The sequence below is a fragment of the Coregonus clupeaformis genome, chromosome 19 (genome assembly GCF_020615455.1).
Source record: "Coregonus clupeaformis isolate EN_2021a chromosome 19, ASM2061545v1, whole genome shotgun sequence".
NCBI lineage: Eukaryota > Metazoa > Chordata > Actinopteri > Salmoniformes > Salmonidae > Coregonus > Coregonus clupeaformis.
The window spans coordinates 1,032,320-1,053,860 of NC_059210.1; the positions used below are offsets into that span (position 1 = coordinate 1,032,320).

Here is a 21,541-nt window from a genome sequence, read left to right on the forward strand (position 1 = left end):
AAAATATTTACTAAATTAAAAATTAAAAAATAACAATAATACCAGTACCGAGTCAATGTAAGGGGTATAGGTTAGTCGAGGTGATTGAGGTAATATGTACATGTAGGTAGGGGTAAAGTGACTATGCGTAGATAGTCCGGATAGCCATTTGATTAGCTGTTCAGGAGTCTTATGGCTTGGGGGTAGAATCTGTTAAGAAGCCTTTTGGACCTAGACTTGGTACTCTGGTACCGCTTGCCGTGCGGTAGCAGAGAGAACATTCTATGACTAGGGTGGCTGGAGTCTTTGGCAATTTTTAGGGCCTTCTTCTGACACCGCCTGGTATAGAGGTCCTGGATGTCAGGAAGCTTGGCCCCAGTGATGTACTGGGTCGTACGCACCACCCTCTATAGTGCCATGAGGTCGGAGGCCGAGCAGTTGCCATTCCAGGCGGTGATGCAACCAGTCAGAATGCTCTCGATGGTGCAGCTGTCGTATTTTGAGGATCTGAGGACCCATGCCAAATATTTTCAGTCTCCTGAGGGAGAATAGGCATTGTCGCGCCCTCTTCACGACTGTCTTGGTGTGTTTGGACCATGATAGCTTGTTGGTGAAGTGGACACCAAGGAACTTGAAGCTCTCAACCTGCTCCACTAAAGCCCTGTTGATGAGAATGGGGGCGTGCTCTGCCCTCCTTTTCCTGTAGTCCACGATCATCTCCTTTGTCTTGATCACGTTGAGGGAGAGGTTGTTGTCATGGCACCAAACTGCCAGGTCACCCATCGTTGTCGGTGATCAGGCCTACTACCATTGTGTCATCGGCAAACGTAATGATGTCATCAAGTAATTGATAATACCTCAGCAAGACGTAGCTTGCATACAATAAAAAACGAAAAAGTGTATTGGACTAGTTACAGTTGAAGTCGGAAGTTTACATACACTTAGGTTGGAGTCATTAAAACTCGTTTTTCAACCACTCCACAAATGTCTTGTTAACAAACTATAGTTTTGGCAAGTCGGTTAGGACATCTACTTCGTGCATGACACAATTAATTTTTCCAACAATTGTTTACAGACAGATTATTTCACTTTTAATTCACTGTATCACAATTCAAGTGGGTTAGAAGTTTACATACACTAAGTTGACTGTGCCTTTAAACAGCTTGGAAAATTCCAGAAAATGATGTCATGGCTTTAGAAGCTTCTGATAGGCTAATTGACATCATTTGAGTCAATTGGAGGTGTACCTGTGGATGTATTTCAAGGCCTACCTTCAAACTCAGTGACTCTTTGCTTGACATCATGGGAAAATCAAAAGAAATCAGCCAAGACCTCAGAAGAAAGATTGTAGACCTCCACAAGTCTGGTTCATCCTTGGGAGCAATTTCCAAACGCCTGAAGGTACCACGTTCATCTGTACAAACAATAGTACGCAAGTATAAACACCATGGGACCACGCAGCCGTCATACCGCTCAGGAAGGAGAAGCGTTCTGTCTCCTAGAGATGAACGTACTTTGGTGTGAAAAGCAAATCAATCCCAGAACAACAGCAAAGGACCTTATGAAGATGCTGGTCCTATATCGACATAACCTGAAAGGCCGCTCAGCAAGGAAGAAGCCACTGCTCCAAAACCGGCATTAAAAAGACAGATTACGGTTTGCAACTGCACATGAGGACAAAGATCATACTTTTTGGAGAAATGTCCTATGGTCTGATGAAAAACAAATAGAAGTGTTTGGCCATAATGACCATCGTTATGTTTGGAGGAAAAAGGGGGTTGCTTGCAAGCCGAAGAACACCATCCCAACCATGAAGTACGGGGGTGGCAGCATCATGCTGTGGGGGTGCTTTGCTGCAGGAGGGACTGGTGCACCTCACAAAATAGATGGCATCATGAGGAAGGAAAATGATGTCGATATATTGAAGCAACATCTCAAGACATCAGTCAGGAAGTTTAAAGCTTGGTCGCAAATGGGTCTTCCAAATGGACAATGACCCCAAGCATACTTCCAAAGTTGTGGCAAAAAGGACCTCAATCCTATAGAACATTTGTGGGAGAACTGAAAAAGCGTGTGCGAGCAAGGAGGCCTACACACCTGACTCAGTTACCCCAGCTCTGTCAGGAGGAAAGGCCAAAATTCACCCAACTTATTGTGGGAAGCTTGTGGAAGGCTACCTGAAACGTTTGACCCAAGTTAAACAATTTAAAGGCAATGCTACCAAATACTAATTGAGTGTATGTAAACTTCTGACCCACTGGGAATGTGATGAAAGAAATAAAAGCTGAAATAAATCACTCTCTCTACAATTATTCTGACATTTCACATTCTTAAAATAAAGTGGTGATCCTAACTGACCTAAGACAGGGAATATTTACTAGGATTAAATGTCAGGAATTGTGAAAAACTGAGTTTAAATGTATTTGGCTAAGCTGTATGTAAACTTCCGACTTCAACTGTATATACATAATTGGTTAGGCTATATCAGTGTTACACTACATGGTATGTGGACACCTGCTCGAACATCTCATTCCAAAATCATTGGCATTAATATGGAGTTGGTCCCCCCTTTGCTGCTATAACAGCCTCCACTCTTCTGGGAAGGCTTTCCACTAGATTTGGAACATTGCTGCAGGGACTTCCATTCAGCCACAAGAGCATTAGTGAGGTCGGGCAATGATATTGGGCGATTAGGCGTGGCTCGCAGTCAGCGTTCCAATTCATCCCAAAGGTGTTCGATGGGGTTGAGGTCACGGCTCTGTGCAGGCCAGTCAAGTTCTTCCACACCGATCTTGACAAATCATTTCTGTATGGACCTCGCTTTGTGCAAGGGGGCATTGTCATGCTGAATCAGGAAAGGGCCTTCCCCCAGCTGTTGCTACGAAGTTGGAAGCACAGAATTGTCTAGAATGTCATTGTATCCTGTAGCGTTACGATTTCCCTTCACTGGAACTAAGGGGCCTAGCCTGAACCATGAAAAACAGCCCCAGACCATTATTCCTCCTCCACCAAAGTTTACAGTTGGCACTATGCATTCGGGCAGGTAGCGTTCTCCTTGCATCCGCCAAACCCAGATTTGTCCATCGGACTGCCAGATGGTGAAGCGTGATTCATCACTCCAGAGAACACGTTTCCACTGCTCCAGTGTCCAATGGTGGCAAGCTTTACACCACTCCAGCAGACGCTTGGCATTGCGCAAGGTGATCTTAGGCTTGTGTGCGGTTGCTCGGCCATGGAAACCTATTTCATGAAGCTCCCGACGAACAGTTCTTGTGCTGACGTTGCTTCCAGAGGCAGTTTGGAACTCGGTAGTGAGTGTTGCAACCAAGGACAGATTATTTTTACGCACTACGCGCTTCAGCACTCAGCAGTCCCATTCTGTAAGCTTGTGTGGCCTACTACTTTGTGGTTGAGCTGTTGTTGCTCCTAGACGTGTCCACTTCACAATTACAGCACTTACAGTTGACCGGGGCAGCTCTAACAGGGCAGAAATTTGACGAACTGACTTGTTGGAAAGGCGCCATCCTATGACGGTGCCATGTTGAAAGTCACTGAGCTCTTCAGTACAGGCCACTCTATTGCCAATGTTTGTCTATGGAGATTGCATGGCTGTGCGCTCAATTTTATACACCTCTCAGCAATGGGTGTGGCTGAAATAGCCAAATCCACTAATTTGAAGGGGTGTCCACATTCTTTTGTAGTGTATGTTGAAATGCTCTGGTTTTAACTAAATAATGCCATTGGGTGAGGTACTAAATAGGGAGTTATCACCTAGTCTAACTCTACTCTTACATAATAGTTCATTACATAATAATGCCTACATAGAATTCTATTGATTGTTAATAAAGGCTGGGGTGCTAAAAGAGAGACAGGGAGAAAATAGATAATACAACAGAGAAAGGTAAAGCAAAGAGAGGGAATGCAAAATGAAAGAGAGAGATTTTAAAAATTTTTTAACATGTTTGTCATTTAGCAGATGCTCTTATCCAGAGTGAGTGCATACATTATTTTTTTTTTTTTTCATACTGGTCCCCCGTGGGAAACGAATCCACAACCCTGGCATTGCAAACGCCATGCTCTACCAACTGAGCTACACGGGACTATGTCAACATGTTAACAGCAAAAGATGACAGAGAGTAAGGAACAGGGAGGGATAAGTAATACAAGAGGTGAAAATGGTCACAGACAGACACACACACACACACACACACAGGTAAACAAAACAGAACCACAGCAGTCAGGACAGCAGCACAAAATATGGATGTGTGGGGAGGCAGGATCTTTTCTCCAGAGACCCTTCAAGGGGACACCGGAATTGGTCGACTGTAGTCATCATGACGAGAAGCTCGGGTCTCCCATTGGTCATTTAAGAGTGGCAAGTCATTTTGAATAATGTGGAAGGATTAGTGTCACTTAAGAGTGTCACACAAACAAGTGCATGGATACAAGCTACCTGCAGCTTGCCTGCCGGTGCCAACTCTTACTGTAAATAGGAGAAGACCTATGATGTCATATATAAACACAAGAGGCCTGTGACCACCTCATTCCCAATGGTCACGACCCTGGAGGTCCGAGAGCAGATGAAATGTGCCACAGAATGGATGCAACACCCCAAGCATGAAAAAACGATCAGCAAAGAGGGGGGAGGTGTGTGTTGGGGGTTACATGTCTTACACCTGCCAGCTGCCTAATCCTCCATTTCCTTAGCCATTAATCATGCAAAGACATGTATTTTTTTATCGTGACACAGCATCAGTGAAATTCTAACCTAGAATATTCTGTTCACTATCTATGGAATTAGTCCACTGCACCACAAGGATGGAGCGAGCATGCCATGTTTATTTACGCATACAAAGCTGTTCATTTTAGTCTATTCAAACAGACTCCATTTCAAAGGAAACAATTAGTCATTAAGATCAGGTGTGGCCAATATGTGGGTGCGGCCAACACACTTAACAAGATAGAGGATTGAGAGAGTTTTGTTGATGTTGAGAACGGAAAGTATATGTTTTTAAATAACATTCTTAGAACGTTACTAAAGTTTTCTTGTGGTTTTTATGGAAAGTTTTCTTAACATTCTTCAAACTATTTGAGAACATGACTTTAAATAGAACAATGAGGAAACCTTATGTTGAAGTAATGAAATTCCAACAGAGGAACGTTGTTTCTTAACGTTCTTGGAACAATTTGAGAACAAGACTTTAAATGGAACCATGAGGAAACTTGTAGGAAACGTTATGCAGAAGTACTGAATTTCCAACAGAGGAACGTTGTTTCTTAAAGTTCTCTGAACTATTTGAGAACATTCCCAATGTCAAACCAGTTGGAGAACGTTCCTAGAACATTGCCAAAATTGAAATGAAATGTAACCATGTTTGAACTTTTAGGAAATGTTCTGTTAAAGTAAAGAAATACCAAGAAAATAACATTATTTTGTCAAGTTTCTTAAATGTGCTGAGAATGTTCCAATGCCAAGCAACTATCCTGCACCATTCCCAGAAAGTTGTGGGAAAGTTGTATGCAAAATAAATAACCATAGGACAACCACTCTCTCACCAAGCTCTAAGAAACATTGGGTTCTCAGAACGTTATGTGCTAGCTGGGTTATGACTTGGGGGTAGAAGTTGTCTTGGATCCTGCTGGGTACCTTTTGCTGGATGGTAGTAGAGTGAACAGTCTATGGCTTGGGTGGCTGAAGTCTATGAAAAAATATCGTCTCTTCGTCTGAAACGGATATAGAGGTCCTGGATGACAGGGAGCTCGTCCCCAGTGATGTACTGGGCAGTCCGCACCACCCTCTGTTGCGCTTTGTGGTGAGGGGGAAGAGGCTCTGTCGTGCCCTCTTCAGGATTATGAATTTAGGCCACGTTTTATTATAAAAAAACCTAATGAGAATGATATTTGTAACACAATTACTTGTTATTTGTTTTCAATACAAATATATATTTATAGGCACAACTAGGTCTAGTTTTAATTTCAAGCCAATTGAGTTGCACCACTAAATGATGTATACTGGTTAGAATGCCAAGTTGCCAAGTTTTACAAATACCATAAAAAGCTGTGGACTAATTTGTCACTTTGGATATTGGCTTATTTCTGATTTACAATAATCGAACTTCACATTTTGAGAGACGTACTATTTGGCCTTCTGATGCAATCGTGAGCGGATGAATAAATCCTACTGGTAGTAGGATGGTAGAGGTTCGCCTTGTTGCCTGGAGACTAATGGGGCGGGAGCTTTCGGTATGAAACTGCCCCTGTATGCAGGACATGTTGGATCTAAAGGAGCCAATGCTCAGTGTGGGAGGGCCTTCACGTAAGATCCGTAATGTCGTCAGATTCATGTAATGTTGTCGAAATATCGGTTTTGAAAACAGCGCTGTCGCGGTTGCCGTTTGGCAAGTGATGCTACTGCAGAGGATTCCGGAGCGCGAGCTCGGAACGGCAGCGGGAGAGAAGTAACCACTCCCCCTCCTGCTCTTCTCCTCTTTACTTCAAGTAACGGCAGGTAAGGAAAACAATATCTTAATAATAATGTTTACTAAAAAGCGTAATGTATTTCAATTTACGTTACTGTTACATAGTGATAATTCGTGGCGCATGTTTTTTTGCGAAACGTCTCAAGGTCCGGGTTATGTCAGTCAGCCGCTCCTCCTTCTCTATCGTTTCACAACAACTGTTTTTTTTATCGGAATGTTGTACTTTGTAGTGTTTTGATGGGACTACTCAGTACCATTGTTGCCCCCCCCCTCACACACTAAATTCTCGAAATGGTATGGATTACTAATGTTGTCATATCGTTTAACTTTAGGGAAGTGACTTGATCCAGTGTGTACAATGGCGTTAAATGGGAAACCGCGTTCTGTAATTCCACCATCATAGCAGCAGTCAACGGTCATCTGCCCACACGCCTACTGTTAACGTTAGCTAGAACTGCGTCAAATTGACAGTGTCAATGTCATTCAAATGCTATTTTAAATTCTACGGTTATCCCAATGAATACCCTAGACATTAGATCAATCATGTATAGGCGTTTATTACTGGATGTGGACAGCTAGCTGGCTACCTTCGCTAACGTTAGCAAGTTACTGTAGCAACGTTTAGTATCCTAGGTTAGTTCCGTTAACTAGCTGTCGCCATTTGAGTGAATGGTCTGCCACTGGCTGTCAAACATTGGATTTTGGATTTAACACAAGTTAACATTTGCTCGTTTCAAGGAAACGTGTTACCTTACTTTTATGCTAGCTAACGCTAGGTGAATTTTGACCGTTTGCTATAGCCCTGGCTAGTCGAATGTGTGTGATGCTGCTAGCTAGCTAGGGTTAACTAGCTTCGTTTGTTAGTGTCTAATATGAAATGGCTACCTCGTATGAGAAGTCCTCTACATCGCTAGCTAGTTTGATGCTTATCAGCTGACTGAATATCCCCCATTGTTTAACGTTAACATTGGCTAACTAAGCTGGCTAGCTATCATGCAGAATAATCCATGGCTACCGTTAGTTAGCTAGCCATGCACCTGTCAGTGTCAAGGAAGTTTGCTGAAGCCAGCCAGCCACTCTCACTCTAGAGACCAACACCGAAGCGTCTCCTGTCATGTGTTAGTTAGCTAGATTGACATCAACAAGCCATAGGATAACAGTGACGTAGAATCTATGGTGCGTTAGATCGGCTGTGCTGTTCAGAACGAGATGTTGGAACTAGCAAGTGTTAGCGAACGTTCGCTTCCATTGTAAAATATATGGTAGTGGCCATTCTGTTGGTTTTTGTCGACAACGATATAATATTGCTGTTATAGTTTTGTATTGGATGCTAACTATGTACTAAGTTGACCAATTGTGTTCCTGTATGAAATATTTGCATGGGTATATACCTATGGCCATCTACTGTAAAGCTCTCGATCTTGCCCTTTTGATGCCTATAACGGGTAACCCATAACGTGCATCTGTTATTGAGTGACAAGAAGGACACCCAATCAAATCGGTTCAGCCTCCATTTGCTCTTCACGTCGTTCCCCTGCCTAATGGACTAAAATAAACAACAGATACTCAATTAAGTTCTGGTCCATATGTGTTAAGAGAAGAGAGAGAAAGACATCAGTTACATTACTGAAAGAATTTCAACAAGTGTTTGCAACTCTGAATTGCAGTATGTATATATATAAAAAAAAAAAAGTTTAACAACTGACCCACAGATTTCTTAGTAAAAAATATTGTAAGAATCTGCTGACTTCCACAGACTTCAAGCTTCCTTTTTAAGAGGCATTTTCTCAGCTATCTCAGTACAGGTATGATTGAAGAATGAAGCATGTGTTAATCATGGTCTTTGCTACACAGAAGGCATCAATTGACTACTCCATTGTCAACACTTTAATTAAATCAGTAGACCTATATCAATATCTTAGAAAATACCATAATAAGTATCATTAGCTTTTAAAACAATTCAATCTGTGTTCTTGTATCATATTTTGGACCAGAGTGAGGCTATCGCTCCACTTGCCTACCCATTGATCCTGCAGTGAGGATTCACCATCTTTATCGAATGTTTTCATAATTTATCTGCAGATAATTGCTAAAAAGCCAGTATTGAAATTAAGGAGCCAAATGAACATCTCTTACCGATGCGATTCGGTAGGCTACTGACGAGTCACTCACTTCAACGTCACTGTCTGGCAAGTCCTGATGCACTTCATATTGAAAACGATACCATGAATATAACTACGTTGGTTGCTTTATGAATGGCAAGGATATGAGATCGACTTCATTCAGTCAGTTTGACACCATTTTATAAACTAGTCAATCAAATCACAGTAAGCCTATGCGCCAGCACTTCGTGGCCGCAAATGAAACGCAAAAAATAAATAAATGAATGTGCCAGAAAACAATAGGCTAAGTGGATTTCGACTGATCATTTCCACATAATATGGGACGTGCAAATTGACTCACGTAGACGATGGAGCATCATGCTCCCTCCCTCCATGTAAAGAAATTTGACTGCAACCACAGCGTACACAACACACACACCCAGGTAGCGGGAGGCGGAACAGAAAGCAGACTGTCAATGCAGCCTTGTTTCCCATTCGTCGCTCACTTTGTGACTGACCGGCGCCTGTCCTATCAATAGAGCGCTAGAAGATGCATATCATTAATTCTAGTGGGAGAGGTCTCCGCTGACTTTTTTTCCTGACTTGCAAATTAAAAAGTAGCCTATTTTAATTCAAATAATTGTAATTGTCACATGCTTTGTAAACAACAGGTGTAGACTAACAGTGAAATCCTTACTTACGGGCCCTTTCAAACAACGCAGAATAAAATATAAAATAATAAAATACAGAATGATAGCTTGGCTATATACATGGGGTACCGAGTTGATGTGCAGGGGTACGAGGAAATTGAGGTAGATATGTACATATAGGGAGGGGTAAAGTGACTACGCAACAGGATAAATAATAGACAGTAGCAGCAGTGTATGTGCTGAATGTGGAAGTGTGTGTGTGGTGAATGTGTGTATGTGTTGGAGTGTCAGTATGTGTGAGTGTGTGGGTAGAGTCCAGTGTGTGTGCTTAGAGTAATGGTTATTCATATCGTTCATAGGGCTGTGACGGTAATTTCATAACCATGTAACTGACCGATACGGATGAAGACCATCATGAAAATAAAATAACCGTCAAAACCGTTTATTTTGGCCTACATTCATTTTAAGATATTGTATTTATTTTATTTTCATGTAGATAAACTGGACCTAATAGCGGGAGTGTTTACAAATGATTATAAGCAATTGTTTTGCTAACTGAGTCTGTCTATTAAACTTTCTACATCTCCTCCTCTTTCCATCTGATGACGCGCGGTAGGCTTGGGCAGTATACCGTAAACTGTGGTATTGGGAAATAGCCATAGGATGGTTTTTCAATACTGTCAATACCTTTTGAAACTTTTTCTTTGAACTTTTTCAATACATTTATATATTTGTAGCTACTTTAAGTAAATACCTGCAGTCAACTTCTGCAATATGTTAGGAGATAAAGCAGATCACGTTCTTCATTTCACCTGTTACATAATTTTACATTATGAAGCTTACCGTAGTTCTCCAGTTGAGCCAGTCACGTGTTTGTTTGTAAATAGCACAATGGGAGAAAGCGGGAGCAGGTCCAGCTGTGTATTGCTTCAATAGAGTGATCAGGGATGTGCAACTATAGTTTTCCTTCATAGAAAATAAAGTGCATTCGGAAAGTATTCAGACCCCTTGACTTTTTCCACATTTTGTTACATTACAGCCTTATTCTAAAATTGATTAATTTGTTTATTTTCTTCTCAATCTGCACACAATACCCCATAACGACAAAGAAAAAACAGGTTTCTATAAATGTTTGCAAATGTATTACAAATAAAAAAAACTAAATATAATATTTACATACGTTTTCAGACACTTTACTCAGTACTTTGGTGAAGCAGCCTCGAGTCTTTCTGGGTATGACGCTACAAGATTGGCACACCTGTATTTGGGGAGTTTCTCCCATTCTTCTCTACAGATCCTCTCAAGCTCAGTCAAGTTGGATGCACAGCTATTTTCAGGTCTCTCCAGAGATGTTCGATCGGGTTCAAGTCTGGGCTCTGGCTGGGCTGCTCAATGATATTGAGACTTGTCCCGAAGCCACTCCTTTGTTGTCTTGGCTGGTGCTTAGGGTCGTTGTCCTGTTGGAAGGTGAACCTTCGCCCCGGTCTGAGGTCCTGAGCGCTCTGGAGCAGGTTTTCCTTGTTCCTGACTAGTTTCCCAGTCCCTGCCGCTGAAAAACATCCCCATAGCATGATGCTGCCACTACCATGCTTCACAGTAGGAATGGTGCCAGATTTCCTCCAGATGTGACGCTTGGCATTCATGCCAAAGTGTTGAATCTTGTTTCTCATGGTCTGAGAGTCCTTTTGGTGCCTTTTGGCAAACTCCAAGCGGGCTGTCATGTGCCTTTTTACTGAGGAGTGGCTTCCGTCTGGCCACTACCATGAAGGCCTGATTGGTGGAGTGCTGCAGAGATGGTTGTCCTTCTGGAAGGTTCTCCTATCTCCAAAGAGGAACTCTGGAGCTCTGTCAGTGACCATCGGGTTCTTGGTCACCTCCCTGACCAAGGCCCTTCTCCCCCGATTGCTCAGTTTGGCTGGGCGGCCAGCCCTAGGAAGAGTCTTGGTGGTTCCAAACTTCTTCCATTTAAGAATGATGGAGGCCACTGTGTTCTTGGGAACCTTCAATGCTGCAGAAATGTGTGTGTAACCTTCCCCAGATCTATGCCTCGACACAATCCTGTCTTGGAGCTCTACCGAAAATTCCTTCGACCTCATGGCTTGGTTTTTGCTCTGACATGCACTGTCAACTGTGGGACCTTATATAGTCAGGTGTGTGCCTTTCCAAATCGTGTCCAATCAATTGAATTGACCATAGGTGGACTCCAATCAAGTTGTAGAAACATCTCAAGGATGATCAATGGAAACGGGATGCACCTGAACTCAATTTCGAGTCTCGTAGCAAAGGGTCTGAATACTTATGTAAATAAGGTATTTCTGTTTTTTAATACATTTGCAAAAATCTCTAACAACCTGTTTTCGCTTTGTCCTTATGGGGTATTGTGTGTAGATTGAGGTAAAACATGTTATTAATCCATTTTAGAATAAGGCTGTAACGTAACAAAGTGGAAAAGGTAAAGTAAAGGGGTCTAAATAATTTCCGAATACACTGTAAGTAAGTTGCTGAATTAATAAGGTGACGGGGCATCATTGTGTTAGCTTTCTGCCATGTTTGAGAAGTCAAAGCCCTTTAGGATGAGTTATCTGTACAGCTGCCACTGCTATCTTGAATTTATTGATTTTTTTTCTCCTGTCAGTTCTCAGCCTGTCTGCTCCTCCCAAACTTTGTTCATTTGCACAATGTGTCTCCACGTTCGTTTGTAAATGTTCAAACTCACCAAAAGTGACATTCAGTAGCTCCTACCTACAGTGCCTTGCAAAAGTATTCATCCCCCTTTGCCTTTTTCCTATTTTGTTGCATTACAACCTATAATTTCAATGGATTTATATTTGGATTTCATGTAATGGACATACACAAAATAGTCCAAATTGGTGAAGTGAAATGTATGAATGGCAAGGATATATGAGATCGACTTCATTCAGTCAGTTTGACACCATTTATAAACTAGTCAATCAAATCACAGTAAGCCTAAAAATAAATAACGGAAAAGTGGTGCGTGCATACAGTGGGGAGAACAAGTATTTGATACACAGCCGATTTTGCAGGTTTTCCTATCAAATACTTGTTCTCCCCACTGTATGTATTCACCCCCTTTGCTATGAAGCCCCTAAATAAGATCTGGTGCAACCAATTACCTTCAGAAGGTAAATAAAGTCCACCTGTGTGCAATCTAAGTGTCACATGTTCTGTCACATGATCTCAGTGTATACAGTTGAAGTCGGAAATTTACATACACTTAGGTTGGAGTCATTTAAACTCGTTTTTGAACCACTCCACAAATTTCTTGTTAACAAACTATTGTTTACAGACAGATTATTTCACTTATTCACTGTATCACAATTCCAGTCGGTCAGAAGTTTACATACACTAAGTTGACTGTGCCTTTTAAACAGCTTGGAAAATTCCAGAAAATGATGTCATGGCTTTAGAACAGGGGTGTCAAAGTTCTGGCCCACAAACGGGTTTAATCCGGCCCGCGAGATGATTTTGAAAAAATAAAAAGATTAAAAAAAAAAAAAAAAAAAAAAAATTTGTAAAGTAGAAAAATGCGCTGCAATTTTTCAATAAAATAAACTGCTGTTCCAATTGCATCCACTGGATGGCGCAATAGCAATTGTGTTAAGCAAGCAAACTGTTTATACCGGGGCAGAGCAAGTAGGTCAAGCACGTGCAGCCAATGAGCTACTTTGTTTTGCCCGCGATATTTATTACGGCTTCTACTTTTAACATTATGTGCTTTGGCACCCTCATTGCCCCAATATGTCTCTGTCAAAAAGAGAAAAGTGGACGCAGAGTGTTCCAAGAAAAATGGTCATCCTATTTATTCACGGAATTGAATGGGAAAGCTGTATGTTTGGTGTGTTCAGAGCATGTTGCAGTGCTGAAAGAATATAACCTTCGTCGCCACTATGTGAGTCTTCATGCCGACAAATATGACAACTTTCAAGGACAGCGGAGATGAGAGAAGGTGAATGAACTGTTGGCGGGTCTGAAGAAACAGCAGTCTGTGTTTACTCACAGCCGAGACATCAGTGACGCTGCAGTGAAAGCTAGCTACCTCATTGCTAATGAAATCGCAGTGGCTTCAAAACCATTTAGTGAGGGTGAATTTGTAAAAACATGCATGATGAAGGCAGCGGAGATTGTGTGCCCTGAAAAGCGGCAGGCTTTTGCAAATATCAGCCTGACAAGAAACACAGTTGCAGACAGGATTTCCGATCTTTCAGTGGATTTGGACATTAGTTCAAGCAAAAAGTAAAGTCATTTATTGCGTTATCGGTTGCAATTGATGAAAGCACGGACATTACAGATGTTGCACAACTGGCCATTTTCATCCGCGGAGTTGATGACACATTGACCGTCACCGAGGAGTTCGTGGAGTTGGTGCCGATGACAGATACAACGACAGCAGCTGATATTTTTACCGCACTCGTCGGCGCGCTGGACAGGGTCGGAGTGGACTGGACCCGCGCTGTCAGCCTGGCTACAGATGGTGCGCCCTCAATGATCGGGAAAAAAGCAGGCGTTGTGACAAAGTTCAGAGAGAAAGTGCAATCTGCAAATGGAGGACGTGATTTTTTGACTTTTCACTGTATTTTGCACCAGGAGGCTTTGTGTTGCAAGTCATTAAAGATGGATAACGTCATGAAGGTGGTCATCCAAACTGTTAATTTCATCCGATCCAGAAGCCTGAATCACCGTCAGTTTGACAGCCTTCTCAGAGAGAAAGACCACATCTATGGCCTGCCATACCACACTGAGGTAAGATGGTTAAGCCGAGGTGCTGTGCTGAGGCGTTTCTTTGATTTACGAGAAGAAATTGAACAGTTCATGGAAGAAAAGGGCAAACCATTGTTAGAATTTCATTCCGCAGAATGGATGCAGGACCTTGCATTTATGGTGGATGTTACAGAGCACCTGAATAACTTGAACAAACAGCTGCAAGGGCGCAACAAAGTTGTCACGCAGTATTATGACAGCATACGTTCTTTCAAGTTGAAGCTGTCATTGTGGGAGACGCAACTTGCCGGTGGTGATGCAGCTCACTTCCCCTGTCTGAAAAATGTGTGCGCGACCCAACATGTGGCAGACATGAAGCGGTTCAAAGATAAAATAACGGGACTGTTACGGGAGTTTGAGCAACGCTTTCAGATTTATGTTTATATGTTTTTATGTTGATGTGCTATTGTTTTTAATTTATTTTATTTGTATATTTAACCTATTATTGACTCTGTGGTTCTTGCACTTGTTTGGGGAACAGGATTTCATTATTTTTATCTACATTTCTGCCTGAGAAATGACACCCTGATATAGTTCTGTGATCTGTGAAACAGTTCTGTGAATCACTGAGGCATTGTGTGTTTGTGTGTTCTTTGTCCTCAGAACTTTCAAATAACTTGAGGTGTTTTATGATTAATAGTGATGTTGTGCTTTTGGACACTGTCCTCAGGCTCCAGCTTTATGTTTATATGTTTTTATGTTGACGTGCTATTGTTTTTAATTGATTTTATTTTATTTGTATATTTAACCTATTCTTGACTCTGTGGTTCTTGCACTTGTTTGGGGAACAGGATTTCATTATTTTTATCTACATTTCTGCCTGAGAAATGACACCCTGATATAGTTCTGTGATCTGTGAAACAGTTCTGTTAATCACTGAGGCATTGTGTGTTCTGTGTTCTTTTTCTTTAGAATTTTCAAATAAACTTGACGTGTTTCATGATTAATAGTGATGTTGTGCTTGTACTATTTTGGACACACTGTCCTCAGGCTCCAGCTTTATGTTGTATGTTGATCGTATTAAAACAAAGAAAACAATCTGAAGTTGTTGTTTTTAAGTTATATATACCATGATTTTTCCGGTCCGGCCCACTTGGGAATAGATTTTCCTCCATGTGGCCCCTGAGCTAAAATGAGTTTGACACCCCTGCTTTAGAAGCTTCTGATAGGCTAATTGACATAATTTGAGTCAATTGGAGGTGTACCTGTGGATGTATTTTAAGGCCTATCTTCAAACTCAGTGCCTCTTTGCTTGACATCATGGGAAAATCAAAAGAAATCAGCCAAGACCTCAGAAAAATTATTGTAGACCTCCACAAGTCTGGTTCATCCTTGGGAGCCATTTCCAAACGCCTGAAGGTACCACGTTCATCTGTACAAATAATAGTATGCAAGTATAAACACCATGGGACCATGCAGCCGTCATACCGCTCAGGAAGGAGACGCGTTCTGTCTCCTAGAGATGAACGTACTTTGGTGCTAAAAAATGCAAATCAATCCCAGAACAACAGCAAAGGACCTTGTGAAGATGCTGGAGGAAACAGGTACAAAAGTATCTATATCCACAGTAAAACAAATCCTATATCGACATAACCTGAATGGCTGCTCAGCAAGGAAGAAGCCACTGCTCCAAAACCGCCATAAAAAAGCCAGACTACGGTTTGCAACTGCACATGGGGACAAATATCTTACCTTTTGGAGAAATGTCCTCTGGTCTGATGAAACAAAAATAGAACTGTTTGGCCATAATGACCATCGATATGTTTAGAGGAAAAACGGGGAGTCTTCCAAGCCGAAGAACACCATCCCAACCATGAAGCACGGGGGTGGCAGCATCATGCTGTGGGGGTGCTTTGCTGCAGGAGGGACTGGTACACTTCACAAAATAGATGGCATCATGAGGAAGGAAAATTATGTCGATATATTGATAACATCTCAAGACATCAGTCAGGAAGTTAAAGCTTGGTCGCAAATGGGTCTTCCAAATGGACAATGACCCCAAGCATACTTCCAAAGTTGTGGCAAAATGGCTTAAGGACAACAAAGTCAAGGTATTGGAGTGGCCATCACAAAGCCCTGACCTCAACCATATAGAACATTTGTGGGCAGATCTGAAAAAGCATGTGTGAGCAAGGAGGCCTACAAACCTGACTCAGTTACCCCAGCTCTGTCAGGAGGAAAGGCCAAAATTCACCCAACTTATTGTGAGCAGCTTGTGAAGGCCACCCAAAACGTTTGACCCAAGTTAAACAATTTAAAGGCAATGCTACCAAATACTAATTGAGCGTATGTAAATTTCTGACCCACTGGGAATGTGATGAAAGAAATATAAGCTTAAATAAATCATTCTCTCTACTATTATTCTGACATTTCACATTCTTAAAATAAAGTGGTGATCCTAACTGACCTAAGACAGGGAATATTTACTAGGATTAAATGTCAGGAATTGTGACAAACTGAGTTTAAATGTATTTGGCTAAGGTGTATGTAAACTTCCGACTTCAACTGTATAAACCCCAGTTGTACTTTATCAAATGCCTTTTCAAAGTCTGCTATGAATAGCAGGCCTGGTTTCCCAGATTTTTCATAGTTTTCAATTGTTTCCAGTACTTGCCTTACAGTGGGGAAAAAAAGTATTTAGTCAGCCACCAATTGTGCAAGTTCTACCACTTAAAAAGATGAGAGAGGCCTGTAATTTTCATGATAGGTACACATCAACTATGACAGACAAAATGAGAAAAAAAAATCCAGAAAATCACATTGTAGGATTTTTTATGAATTTATTTGCAAATAATGGTGGAAAATAAGTATTTGGTCAATAACAAAAGTTTCTCAATACTTTGTTATATACCCTTTGTTGGCAATGACACAGGTCAAACGTTTTCTGTAAGTCTTCACAAGGTTTTCACACACTGTTGCTGGTATTTTGGCCCATTCCTCCATGCAGATCTCCTCTAGAGCAGTGATGTTTTGGGGCTGTCGCTGGGCAACACAGCCTTTCAACTCCCTCCAAAGATTTTCTATGGGGTTGAGAACTGGAGACTGGCTAGGCCACTCCAGGACCTTGAAATGCTTCTTACGAAGCCACTCCTTCGTTGCCCGGGCGGTGTGTTTGGGATCATTGTCATGCTGAAAGACCCAGCCACGTTTCATCTTCAATGCCCTTGCTGATGGAAGGAGGTTTTCACTCAAAATCTCACGATACATGGCCCCATTCATTCTTTCCTTTACACGGATCAGTTGTCCTGGTCCCTTTGCAGAAAAACAGCCCCAAAGCATGATGTTTCCACCCCCATGCTTCACAGTAGGTATGGTGTTCTTTGGATGCAACTCAGCATTCTTTGTCCTCCAAACACGACGAGTTGAGTTTTTACCAAAAAGTTATATTTTGGTTTCATCTGACCATATGACATTCTCCCAATCCTCTTCTGGATCATCCAAATGCACTCTAGCAAACTTCAGACGGGCCTGGACATGTACTGGCTTAAGCAGGGGGACACGTCTGCCACTGCAGGATTTGAGTCCCTGGCGGCGTAGTGTGTTACTGATGGTAGGCTTTGTTACTTTGGTCCCAGCTCTCTGCAGGTCATTCACTAGGTCCCCCGTGTGGTTCTGGGATTTTTGCTCACCGTTCTTGTGATCATTTTGACCCCACGGGGTGAGATCTTGCGTGGAGCCCCAGATCGAGGGAGATTATCAGTGGTCTTGTATGTCTTCCATTTCCTAATAATTGCTCCCACAGTTGATTTCTTCAAACCAAGCTGCTTACCTATTGCAGATTCAGTCTTCCCAGCCTGGTGCAGGTCTACAATTTTGTTTCTGGTGTCCTTTGACAGCTCTTTGGTCTTGGCCATAGTGGAGTTTGGAGTGTGACTGTTTGAGGTTGTGGACAGGTGTCTTTTATACTGATAACAAGTTCAAACAGGTGCCATTAATACAGGTAACGAGTGGAGGACAGAGGAGCCTCTTAAAGAAGAAGTTACAGGTCTGTGAGAGCCAGAAATCTTGCTTGTTTGTAGGTGACCAAATACTTATTTTCCACCATAATTTGCAAATAAATTCATTAAAAATCCTACAATGTGATTTTCTGGATATTTTTTTCTCAATTTGTCTGTCATAGTTGACGTGTACCTATGATGAAAATTACAGGCCTCTCTCATCTTTTTAAGTGGGAGAACTTGCACAATTGGTGGCTGACTAAATACTTTTTTTCCCCACTGTATATTATCTCCAATTGTATCGTCCATGTAAAAAAAACTTTCTGATTAGAATTAATAATATATTTTTTTAATTCTATGAGCTATACATTTCGCTGGAATTTTTGCATCACAACACTGAAGTGTAAGGGGCCTCCATTTTTTAAAATGGACTGGATCTATATATTTCCCACTTGTATCCTGTTTCAGTAATAATGAAATCAGACCTTCTTCATGACTGTCTGATAATCTACCATTTTTACATAGGAGTGGTTAAAATATGCTAATAACGGTCCTCTGAGTATATCAAAAAAGGTTTGGTATACCTCGACTGGTATGCCATCCAACACTGGAGTTTTCCCAGACTTAGTCTTTAATTGCATCCAGAAATTCCTCCTCTGTAGTTTCACCTTCACATGAGTCTTTCTGTATGGCTGTTAATTTGACATCTTTCTTGAAAAATTATTTTAGTTTTTCCTCTAAATTATTCTGAGCCTCTATGTTAGTTTTTATTGCTATCTATCTGTTCTGTTAGACTTTCCTTTGTTAGTATGGACTCTTTTGACCTAAATTGCTTTTGTTTTCGAGCTGAATACTGAATTGCATGACCTCTAAAGGCACATTTTAAAAGTGTCCCATACAATAAGGGGATTTGCTGTACCTATGTTATGTTGGAAACAATCAGTTATAACTGTCTGTCCTAGTTAAAAACAAGTTATCATCCAATAGGCTTTGATTAAATTTCCAATATCCTCGCACACGTGGAAATTCAGTAAGAGTAATGTATATGCCAATTATATGATATCTGAACTTCTTGATTGGGACTTGTTTTATATTTGGTTCATTTAAGAAATGCTAGTTGCCATGACTGAATTCAAACGTGAGTTGGTTTCGGGGTGTGGTTTGATGTGGGTGTCGTGTGTTAGACAAATTCTTTCACCAATTAGCGGGGCTCGTTGGGGACCATCAAAATGTTGCACACTTTTTTTAGGTTGTCATAAAATGCTTTCAATACTTTTATATGAATTTCTAAAATGTTACTGTTGGTTTGAAGTTTTTAAGCCACTGAAATTTGGAGCTATTGGAGTTTTAACATATTGTCCCATGTACATTGTGTAATTTACTGATGGTCCCTAACTAGGCCCATAGGGATATCCAAAGTCAACCCAAATTTACCACAGGCACTACGATCAGGTGAGTGCAGCTGCACAAATGAATGATTACTTGTGTGCTGCCAGCTGTTGTCATGTGGGCCGAATTGAAACCAAACCCAACTTTCATTTACGTTATGATGACGTCACGATCACAAGTCTCACAACTCAGTTTTGGACGAGACTGACTTTATGACCAAAATTATCCTATTTACACTTTGTAGTCAATTTTGACAGTAAAATAAATGTTGCTGACTCCTATCGATGCCACGTAGACTATTTTCTAAATGAGAAGTTTGTTTTTAGGAGCAGTTGCTCTTTTAAAAACCATCCGTGGGGACAGACAGGCTATAGATCTGCACTTGGGCAGGGTGGGAGATGAGGCCTTTAGTAACCAACAAACAATGTGCATTGGTTCATTTACAAGGTGTTCACTTCAGCATGTTCGCTTGTCTATAATGATTCCCATTATGATTTCTATGAATTTGTACAGCATGCTAATTTATTCAATTAAATCGAAAATATGATTTATTTTGGTGTTCTTTTTAAATGGATGAGGTCCCAAAGCATTAGGTCATGTTGGCCAGGTCTTTGAAAATCAAATTGAACAAAGTCAACAAGCCATTTTATGTTGTGAGCAATTGCTTTGGATTCTTTGTAAGTCTTCTAAGCCTAGGGCCTATATCATGGTGTAACAGAACACACCTTGTGAAACATTAAATGCAACACAGAGAAGTGACGCAAGTCTGTTTCCTCTTTCAGGTTGTGCTGGTGGAGTAAGCCGTAGCCCAACATGATCCCCTCCGACTGATGCGCAAACACGTCTTGTGTTTTGCCAAGCAGCTGATCGCTTTCTTCAGTTAAAGCCATGCCTGACGAGTAAAGATCCCTACTTGCTAACGGCAATAAAACATTTTTAATAAAAATTAATTGCAATTAAAAAACAGCCCCCTACATGTCTCTCCAAGTAGACTCCCTCTTGTCTGTCCTGCTGGAGTAAATCCCCTCTTCCAGATAGGCTCTACTGCCCTGCCCTCTCTCCACACTGCCCCACTACTGCCCCTCCACATCCAGCTGTCACAATGCCGCTCCACCTCAGAATGGTCATCACCTAAAGATTCCCATGCGTCCAGTGAGCGACGAGTCGGACGGACCTGCTCCTCCTGTAAGCTTCTCGCGCCCCCACCCCCCAGTGGGCCCCCTACCCACCTCTGAGATGTCCCTGCTCCACTCGCTGGGCCCAGTGCAGAGCTGGCTGGGCCAGGAGCTGGAGAAGTGCGGGATCGACGCCCTGATCTACACCCGCTACGTCCTCAGCCTGCTCCTGCACGACAGTTACGACCTGCAGGATCAGGTGGGTTTCCAGCAGTAGCAATGTGTTGTTTAAACATGATGGTATCTAGTTCCCCCACTTGGTTAAAGCAATATCAGTTCCCATTGGTTGTAGTGACCATATCATTGTGACAAGAAGGGAAAGGGGATACCTAGTCAGTTGCACCAACTGAATGCATTCAACCAAAATGTGTCTTCCACATTTAACTCAACACCTCTGAATCAGAGATCATAACAAGGCAAGCCAAAGGCAGTGCCTAAAGTTATTTATAAGAGATCGTACACAAAATGTTGTTTTCTCAGGACTCTTTTGTTGAAGATGTATAAAATGTATGTTGGTCTGATGTATATAAGGAGGAGAATACAGATGCAGTATTTGTATAATTATTCTTGCCAATAGTTGGCGAACATGCACCTGTTTTGAGAAACTCTGTGAGAACTGTTAGAGCCCCCTGGAACGCAGATGAATTGAAAAATGTTATGGTTCAAAGAAATTATGCAAAAATAGGTGGCAAACAAGTCAGGCTGCTCAGCTGATTAGTTGACATACCGTCAATTGAGAAATTTTGTGACTAAACTTAACAAAAAAATTAAATTATATTACCAAAACAAGATAAATGACATAAAAAAACTATGGAGAAAAAAAAACATTAACTTAAATTTTATTATGGGCAGAACACACAATTAATCTCCATGAATTTAAGTTGATGGGTCATTTATAACAACCGTTTGATATACAGTGCCTTAAGAACTTATTCACACCCCTTGATTTATTCCACATTTTGTTACAGCCTGAATTCAAAATGGATTAAATATACTTTTCTCTCACGCATTTTTAAAAACATTTTTAGTCATTTAGCAGATGCTCTTATT

At 41.4% G+C, this 21,541-nt stretch overlaps 1 protein-coding gene across 1 annotated transcript in view; it reads left to right on the forward strand.

Moving 5' to 3' along the window:
* Positions 1 to 6,331: 6,331 nt before the first annotated feature.
* Positions 6,332 to 21,541, forward strand: part of LOC121554655 (uncharacterized protein KIAA0232-like) — a 37,157-nt gene continuing 21,947 nt past the window's right edge. Inside the window, exons 1-2 of the mRNA XM_041868318.2 lie at positions 6,332 to 6,487; positions 20,099 to 20,690. Coding sequence (XP_041724252.2) covers positions 20,460 to 20,690 — 231 coding nt within the window. The 5' untranslated portion in view covers positions 6,332 to 6,487; positions 20,099 to 20,459. The remainder of the gene's footprint in view (positions 6,488 to 20,098; positions 20,691 to 21,541) is intronic.